Here is a 9110-nt window from a genome sequence, read left to right as displayed (position 1 = left end):
GGCTGAGAGGGGAGCCAGTGCCAGGGTGTGACTATTTTGGGTTTATGTGCATAGAAATTTCATCTAACATTTTACCACATAGTCACTTCAATAACTTAAAGTCAGTGTGGCAAACATTATAGAGTTTTTGAAATGTGTGTGATAGCTGTACATCGGTTGGCTTCATGGTCCTTGACTTTCAGTGTTTTCTGACTTGTAAACCCCTAAAAAATTCCTCCAGGAAATGCAAGCCCATATTCTGCTCATTTAAACCTACAAACAATTAACTTTCTTAGTGACAACTTACAAATAGTTCCTCTACAAGTGGCCTGTGACCTTCTAGTGTCTGCAGATCACATGCTGAAACCACTGTCTAGACATTGGCCAAACAACATAGGAAACGACTATTCCCATCCCAGAAAGTACTCCTCACTGAAACGTTAGATCTGCCTGCTTTGTGTCAATACTTTGGCAGAGGTCCCAGTGTGATGGAAGCGGCACTGAGCAACTGGAGCATAAAAATGAATAAAACCACTCAGGTCATTCAGCTGATCATTTATGTCCCAATTTTCTTCTTTGATATATTATTTAATGCTTTGGCATTACTGGTATTTCACTGCAAGCAAAGCAAAAGGGCCATGTGTGTACATGACCAACTTAATCACCGCACACTGTTTGGTCCTCATTCTGCCTTTTAAAGTCTCTTTTCAAAGACAGGAAAAGATAGAAGAGACAAATAGTGCCTGATCTTAAAAACCATCTATTGCTTAAGGAGATGCATGACTGTTGTCACCCTTGTAGCTGTCAACAAATATACTGCAATTAACTACCCACGGAGAGGAAGAGGCTTAGGTGCCGTGTTAACCCATTCTCCTTTATGGTGTGCTGTCGATCTTCATGACAGGCATCACTTACATGTCCTGGCAAGCAGTGTTCAGCAATAAAAAAGACTTCTGTTTTCAGAAACAGTGCAGAGGGCCTTCACAAATGCTTTTGGCTCCGGGATCCCCTTCTGGGATTTTGCATCTCATTGGTTATAATGAATGCCTGTTCCAAACAGATTATTATGAAAATTTTTATTATTTTGAAAAAAGATGAAGGTTGATTCATATAAACCTGTTATCCTACTGTTAATCCAGAAAGCAAACAACTTACTTTTTTTGCAAATGCAGTAATGTTCATGTTTTTTCCCTGTTACATGGGGCACCTTGTCCATTTTACAATGGGGTCCAATTAGGTCATTTACTCTGAAATACAAAACAGTAAGGGTTTTGTGCCTGTGGCTTCATATGTAGGCCTCATAGTATAGCAAATAATAATTGCTGTTGGGATGGCATTTGCTACTGTTTTGTAACCAAACAATTTCAAAGCACTTTCTTCTTACCCAAGCCTATAGTTTTTAAATCAAGGAAGGATCACAGACAAGGCACTCTATTAAACTAAGCAGCTGCCATGGTTTCACCCCAGCCAGCATATAAGCACCACACAGCCGCTCGCTTACTCCCTGTCAGTGCCAAAACCAGTACAACAGCTGCACTGAGGAATTTATAGTTGGCATTCCTATACATAGCCAAGCTTACTGCATATAGAGCTGTATGAAGTGAATGTTCCTTTTCTTGTAGGAAGCAAACTAACATCTCACACTGTTCATGTTCTAAATTTAAAAAATAAAGTGTTCCTTTTTCTTATTTTAAAGTGTAAATTTGCTGACGTCACAATCCCTGTAATCATTAAGTAATATTTTTTGTTTGTACTGAACGCTATGAAAATAAAAAAGGAACCATTCTTTTGCAAGTGAAAATAAAGCTATCTCATAGTAATCTATCTATAAATATTCATTTATTACCATTATACATCAGAGTCCTCTATTTTTAATGCTAAACCTATACTGAAGATTGTGAGAGGAGACTTAGCTACCATGATATAAGATCTGCCTTACAACACCATATTTATAGTGCAACCCAAAGATGAGCAAGGAACTTTCTGATTACCTGAAGACGTAGGTACTACCTTGGACAAAAATTATTATCTCATTTACATGTCAAGTTATAATGATGTTTATGATGGGTTTCTGACACCTTTCTTCAGTCTGAACAAAGCCTCAGCTCCCTGAGCACTCCCGGTAAATGGAATAGATGAGTTATCAGCACCTGGGCCCCAACAAACTACCAGCCATCATACAGCACTGGAATAGCAATCCATGAGGACAGCTACATGGTTATCCACAAATCTTTCCCATTTGCTAGCACAAGAGTCTGGCTAACGATAGTGAGGAGCAGCAGCCACAGTCCATCAGCAGCTCCAACAAGCAGGGCTGGACCACTGCATTCTACTAAAATTTCAGCAAGATATAATCTCTCTGTCCCTCAAAAGAAAAAGATGCTAACAATGGCTTAAACTTTAAATGAGCAAATTGATGCTGCAGTCAAAATCTAGGCTTGAGAGGAACAAAAAAAAAGCAAGGAAAAAAAAGCCTACAAAGTAATCCAGAATCTTGCTTCTAAGTGAGAAGCCATCAGATTTAGCCATTTTTGGCCCTTCTAAACAGGGAAGGCAGGAGCTGGCGTAAGACAGTATTTTGCTGTTTGGTGGCATTTGGGCAGGCCTGAAATCTGAGTTCTCACCAGAGGTTTGGGCTCCAGCAACACTCTTCTCCCGGGGCCTGAAGGACACATATCAGGGAGTTCTGCATGTTAGCGAGCTGGATGCTGCTTTCAGGTTTTGGAGGTATCGCTGCATTTTTTGTTTCTCGGTGCAGCGCAGTTGCTCCAATCGCAAGCGCTGCAATAGTCTCCAGGGGACTCTGCAAGCACCAAAGCAGCGATAGGCAGCTGGGCAGCACAGGCTTTGCCATGCCCTCCCCAGTACGTTTGCACAGAAATACCTGGCCGATCCCTTCCGTGTCGATGCTGTGGGAGTATGGAGAGGGCTACAGTAGAGAGCCGTGCGAGCACATTATCTGCCGTGGCTCACTTCCTTTGTGGTCATTGTGTGAGGCTAGCGCAGTTAAGCTAACACTGCTATTTCACAGGCTTTCCATGCTAAAAATAAGACTGGCACGTTCTGCTCCCAACCCCGTAGTTCCGTTTTGGTCAAGATCTGCTGTTGCAACATCACGTCGCCCCGTGAGAAAGCCAGGAAAAAAACCACACGGGGCAGAAGCACTGCAGAACCCAAATGCCGCAGGGTAGTGCAGTGTCCTGTGTCCCCTTCACACGTGCAGAGGGGGTACCGGTACCTCTCTCACCTTGCCAGAGGCCGTGTCCCACTGTGATGTGCCAGCAGCTGCAGACAGCAGGGCACAGTCTCTGGCAGGCAGAGGAGATCAAGATCTTCCCTGGCAGGGAAAGGAAGCAGGAGTCTATCAAACCTGAGCTGTCCTATCTATTAGCAATCTGTACCAGGAACACAGGAAAACCTCATGAGAAGGGCTTTCTTTGGCTGGGAAACAACCTCAGGCAGAGTTCACAAGTGAAGGAAAAACGATTGTGCAGAACAAATAAGTTTTAGAGATCAAGAAGTGTAAAGATCAAACGGGTCTTAGCAAATTCTTCCCTTATGTATGAAAAGCTACCTCTATAAAAATTACAGGCAAAGAAGTGAGATCACCCAGTGCTGCTGCTGATAAAACCAAAAAAATTGTCCAGGTATGTCCTGAAAACTACCTGATTACTTTGTCACAGCTTTCAGTAAGGATGAGGAACCTGAGAAGTCCAGAATTTTAAAGTAATTGGCACATGAAATCTCACACCAGCAACAAGGCTTTTAAATGTCAGCCAAAATAGGATCAGGGGGCAGAGACCACCAAACACAGTCCCATCTCTAGGATGGGAGAAGGAAGGGAAGGGTCTCGCCAGTAACAGCTCTACTATGCCCAGACCTGAAAAATGTGCAGTTTCACAACATGTCTGAATAACATTAAATGGGAGGGAACACACATAAAGGCAAAAGTTAAGTGGTGCTTCACCTTACAGGAATATTTTGCCTCACTGACTTCTTTCACTGAGAAAAATCACTTTTCCAGCCAAGGTATGGTAGACATTGGTGTCAGTAAAAGGTCCTTTGGACCACATTGCAAGTGGTAATGCACTTTATACAGGCACAGGTACTCAGAGGTGCTGTAGGCCCCTGGACTACCCTGCTGGAGAGCTGTCAGCAAGGAAGTGAGAAAAGAGCATGAATGTCACCTGCACTGTGCCACATGGTGACAGCACTCACGGGGCTGAGACAGGCTGAGAACTGCAGAGGCAGGGGAAAATACCAAGTGAGCATCATTGGTCCATGGCAGAGGTGATAAAACCTGCGACTGGATGGAAGAAGGGGGTCATACGCAGCTGCAAGAGCCTAGAGGGTGGTTGATGGGGAGCAGAGGTGGAGAGAAGCATGAGGATCCTGATCCAGCGGTGTCCAGGAATCAGACAGGGACCCAAGAGCCACACCAGGAGGCATGTAAGTTCTCTGCAGATAACACTTCATTGTAGCTTTGCCTACTGGTAGCTGGTGTTGAGTTGCTCTGACATATCCTGGTGAACCTGCTGATCACAGCCAGCTGCTTTGTGCCTGATGACACAGTTTGTCCGTCCCTTGAAGCCTCATCGGGCTGATGGGAGACATAGCTGCCCTCGTCTGGTGACCACAGCACCAAGCTGTGGATGGGAAGCATCACACTGGAGACATGCTATGAGCTCAGCTTCCTCCAGACTTGGTTTTGATTGCTCATGGTTAATACTGGTAGTGATTGCCTTGATATAGACAATAGGAGTGTGTGGACAACACTTGAGGATGATGCAAAGTGAAGTGTTTCCTGTACCGTGGTGAAACTATCACAACCCATCAGCTGGATGACTTTGAAAACTGAAGCACTAACAAGGACCATGACATGAAGATGATGGTGGTTGGGGATCAACAAGCTGGGTGTACTAATAGGTCAGTAACTACTTGTAAGCGCCCACCAAGAAGCAGGCACAAGAAAGGCAAAAGCAGTTCCTGGAAACTCAGGAGAAGTATTTAAGCTAAGCTCTATACTGACTATACACTGGCAAGAAATTACTCTCAAAGGCTGGTTTGTAATGCGCAGACAGACAGTGCAGAAATACTCCTGAAGCTGTTTTAAGATGACCTGGAAAGTGGAAAGGGTAAATGTGTTTGCCCAAGGCAGCAATTCAAGGTACTAACAGCAGGACCTTTGAGTTTCTTGATCGACTTTCAACTTGGAAATAGGTTGCAATGGACCGCCAAGGAGGACCCCCTGGCCAGCAGACACTTGCAACCGCAGAGCAGTCACAAAGTCAGCAGGTCACAGGGTCACAGTGCCACGTTTTCTCAGAACTGCTGGCTGATGAGAACTGTGGAAGACAAGAGGATTACTGTGATTCAGAGTGAAACCCAGTTATAATAATCACAAAACCGTCTGAACCACAGCCCTCACCTCTCCAACAGCTCTGTGAATGGGACTGGGGGCCTGCCAGGGCTGTTCTGTCCTGGGGCGCAGCAGTGCAACAGCAGGTGGCAGCCCTAGCTCCAGCCCCAGCAGGAGTGGCAGTCTAGAAGGCAGAGAGAAGACCTCAGGACCCTCCAGAGCAACGGGTCCCCTCCAAGCAATGTGCACAGCCTGTTGGGCGAGGAAGGTCAATGGGCATTGATTGCCCAGAGAGACATCAGGCACTAGAAAGTAAATCAAAGGAAAAACCCAAAGGCATTCCATCACCAGAGGAACTACTGCAGGGCCACAGAGCAGACGAGTGTTTCACCTTGCTGCAGGGCTATTGCAGGCTCCTCAGTCAACAGGGGGTGGTACGAGCTATGCCAGTGGTGACAGAAGCAGCTCAACCCTGGGGAAATGCGTTGAGGAGGCGCGGGGGGTGCTTCCTCCACCAGCGTTGCTGTCACAGCCACCGGCAAATGGGTATCGCAGGACACCTTGCTGGTCACATGCCAGAAGCACTGCTAGGAGGGCTCATCGTGCCTGCACGCCGCACTGCAGCTGGTCTGAAGGAACATCCACTCTCTCCAAGGACAGCGAGCGAACAGGTAATTCCTCCTGGCTATTTGCTGACCTGGTTATTTGAGCTCTGCAAGGCACTGCCTTTCCCCAGCCATGGTGGGACACCAAAATGGTGGCGGAGAAACTGAGAGAGGGCTGGAGCCTCTGTATTTTCAAAGGCTCATTTTGATACTGGCCACATTAGACACGGTTTGGATGCTTGAGGGCTGTCTCAGCCTTTGCGAGATCTCCCTGTTGTCTGTTACGATCTACCCTTACGTGTTCTGGGCTTATAACACATTCCTCATGTCCAAAGCACAGAGCTGCTGCAGTTATCAGCTGCAGCACATTCCTCACCTCCAAAGAGGTCTCCTGGCATGATTCCTCAGCAGCACGATTTTCAAAGCTAGCTGAGAGTTGCAGATGCACATAGATGCTGCAGCACTGCCCTATGATTTGCTCGCTCAGGATGCTTTTGAGCCGTGGGAACCTGCGCCCATGGAGCCATATTCCCCTTGCAGGGAAAATCCAAAGACATCTCAGACCTTCCAGGTCTTTTCTGTCTGTGAACAGCTGCACCTGGAATATACTCCTGCATTAACTCCTCAAAGCAGGAGGGCAAACAGCAATATAGCTCTTAGATCCAGGGTGGTAAAACCACGCACTAGACCAGATACAGCTCATCTCTCTATTTCACATGGCTACTGATCACATTTCTTGCCATGGCATTGGTGGGGTTTTTTTGTCTTGGAATTGTGGCAGATTGGTCTAATACTTCTGAGACAAAGACCAACTTTCACAATCCTTGAAAGGCACCATGCAGACCCCAGTACTCCGATTCTTGCTGCAGACCACTTAGTACAGGATTCAATGGCACCTAAAACTAATGAGAGATGTACTAATAATTGCTCTATCACTAATGAAAAGTGGTGCAGGGACAGCTCAGGACTGAAGGAGAGGACAGCTGTCCTTTTGCTGCACATCTCCCAGAGCATTTTGAGCTGTGAGGATGCTGGCTGACTTCTGAGCACCGCTACAAGGGAAGGGATGAGAGCTGGGTTTAGGCATCCCCTTTCCATTGTCAGATGGTTGTAACAGCTCACATAACTCCTAGCTGCAGGATACCTGCTGCTGCCTGATCTGAGTCTGGCCCAAAACAGAGGCCCAAGCATTTTCCCCTGCTGCCCTCCGTGAGCATTCTTCCCCATATGGAACTTGGTGAGAACCTGTGCTTTTCTCTCCTCCACAACTGATCGGGCTCATGTCCCGCTCCTTCCCCTTCCTGCTAGGTACCCTACAGCCAGCTCTGCTCTGTGAAGTTATCTCCATGGTCTAGCTTTCACTGTTGGTAAAGCCCTGAACTATCTGAATTAATCACTGATTCAATTGAGTCTAGCTTCTAAAAGGTTTAATCTGCTTTTGCAGGAACTGTGCCTCTTAATACCCACAAAATGAACCACAGCAACTGCAGTGTCACAGCCTATGAAAACTTCCCGCTTATCCAGCTGTGTGTTTACATCCCAGTTTTACTTTTGGGCATTTTGCTGAATGTGTTGGCGCTGTGGGTGTTCTGCTGCAAACTTGGCAAATGGACAGAAACCAGAGTATACATGGTCAACTTGGCTGTGGCTGACTGCTTGCTGCTCTTTACTTTGCCTTTTAAAACTTTATCCCAGTTCCATCAGCTGAAGGTAGATAGATGGTGCCTGGTTCTGGAAGCTGGCTATTTCATAAACCGCTTAATGAGCATCGGTATCATCACTGTCGTAGCAGCTGATAGGTTCCTTGCAATCAAGTACCCTTTGAAAGCCAAGGTGCTGAGGTCACCGCTGAAGGCATCTTTTGCCTCTGGATTTCTTTGGATAGTCGTCAGCTGTGTGATGTCCCTCATTAAAAAGTTAGAGGACCGAGGACCAGAAGAACTTTGCTTTGAAAAATCTTCTCTTAAGCCCTCAGTGATCACACTGTGTGCTATTATTGTAGGGTTTTTCATACCACTGATCATCTTGAGTTATTGCTCCATACAAGTCATTGCAGAACTCATGAGAAAGAAGAATGAAAACTGTCACAAGGAAAAGTTAATCAGGAAGGCGGTCTACATCGTGTCTGCAAACATGGCTGTATTCATCATATGCTTTTTACCTCTTTACCTCGGGCATCTCCTTCGCTTTATAATGGACTCCATCAGCTCCGACTGCTCTGCAATACAGAGGGTTAGTAATTTTGTTCACCTCGCCTCGGTCCTCGCAAACACAAACTGCTGCCTGGATGCTATTTGTTACTACTTTGTCAACAACGAATTTAAGGAAGCATCTTCCAAGCTAGCAAAGTCCAAACCTGAAGCCACTGAAGAAACTGAAATTCAGCTCCTATGCATAACACATTAGTGCAAAACACTATATACTTTATACTTGCTATGTTCAAGTTCAACTGGGACTCATTAGCAGGCTTTTACACTTTCTTTTTGTGTGAGTGGGACAAAGGGACTTTCTGCTAATGGGAAGGATTGAGACACATGAAAATTAGCCCTGATTCAGACAACCACAGCAGTCCAGATCCTGATGTAATAATCTAGATTGCCACTGATAGTTCTCTGCCTTATGCAAATTTGAGTAAAATTATGGCTTTCCCCTGCAGAAATTGTCTTTCATTTTCCCAGAAAGCCCAAAACAAGTACAGCCAGTGGTAAAGGAGATTTTTGTCCCTCCTCTCCACCTTGAATCAGTTTTTATGCAGCTGTAGCTGTGACAAAGAAACAGAGGTTATTCCAAATATCAAAAAAGAAAAAAAAAAGTCAAAGTGAAACCACTGCAGAAAAAGAAAGGAGAATGTTTGAGTAAGTCACAAACTTCTTGTTTTTTAGTTGGTAATAATGCACAATCACAGCAGCAGAGGCAGATTTAGCCTGCTTTAGACAAGTTTACAGCACCATTCATACTACATAACAGCTACAAAATGGTCATCAATTGCAATACAAGGTCAGAAGAAATTACAATTGCTTGTACAGGGGAAAAACTTTACATCAAAAGCATTTGAGTCAAATGGCATTAAAGCTATATGCAAAGAGTTGGGGTGGGGTGGTGGGAGTAAGGACTCCGTATTAGACGTCTATTCAACCTTATAATGTAAAGAACTGTCTAAAAGAAGT

The 9110-nt window shown here is 45.2% G+C and overlaps 1 protein-coding gene across 1 annotated transcript; it reads left to right on the top strand.

Annotated features, from left to right (window-relative positions):
• The first annotated feature begins 5976 nt into the window (after positions 1 to 5976).
• LOC104032974 (G-protein coupled receptor 35-like) lies at positions 5977 to 8650 on the top strand. Its single transcript, XM_075716977.1, has 2 exons — positions 5977 to 6009; positions 7388 to 8650. The coding sequence occupies exon 2, from the start codon at positions 7414 to 7416 to the stop codon at positions 8347 to 8349; it is 936 nt and encodes a 311-aa protein (XP_075573092.1). The 5' UTR covers positions 5977 to 6009; positions 7388 to 7413; the 3' UTR covers positions 8350 to 8650.
• The last annotated feature ends 460 nt before the right edge of the window (positions 8651 to 9110 follow it).

Source organism: Pelecanus crispus, chromosome 9 (assembly GCF_030463565.1).
Source record: "Pelecanus crispus isolate bPelCri1 chromosome 9, bPelCri1.pri, whole genome shotgun sequence".
NCBI lineage: Eukaryota > Metazoa > Chordata > Aves > Pelecaniformes > Pelecanidae > Pelecanus > Pelecanus crispus.
The sequence above is the reverse complement of the archived record's forward strand: the minus strand, read 5'-3'. Positions and strand labels throughout refer to the sequence as shown.

Excerpts from the sequence above, each read along its gene's own strand:
- LOC104032974 (XM_075716977.1), top strand. The coding sequence starts at position 7,414 with ATGAACCACAGCAACTGCAGTGTCACAGCCTATGAAAACTTCCCGCTT.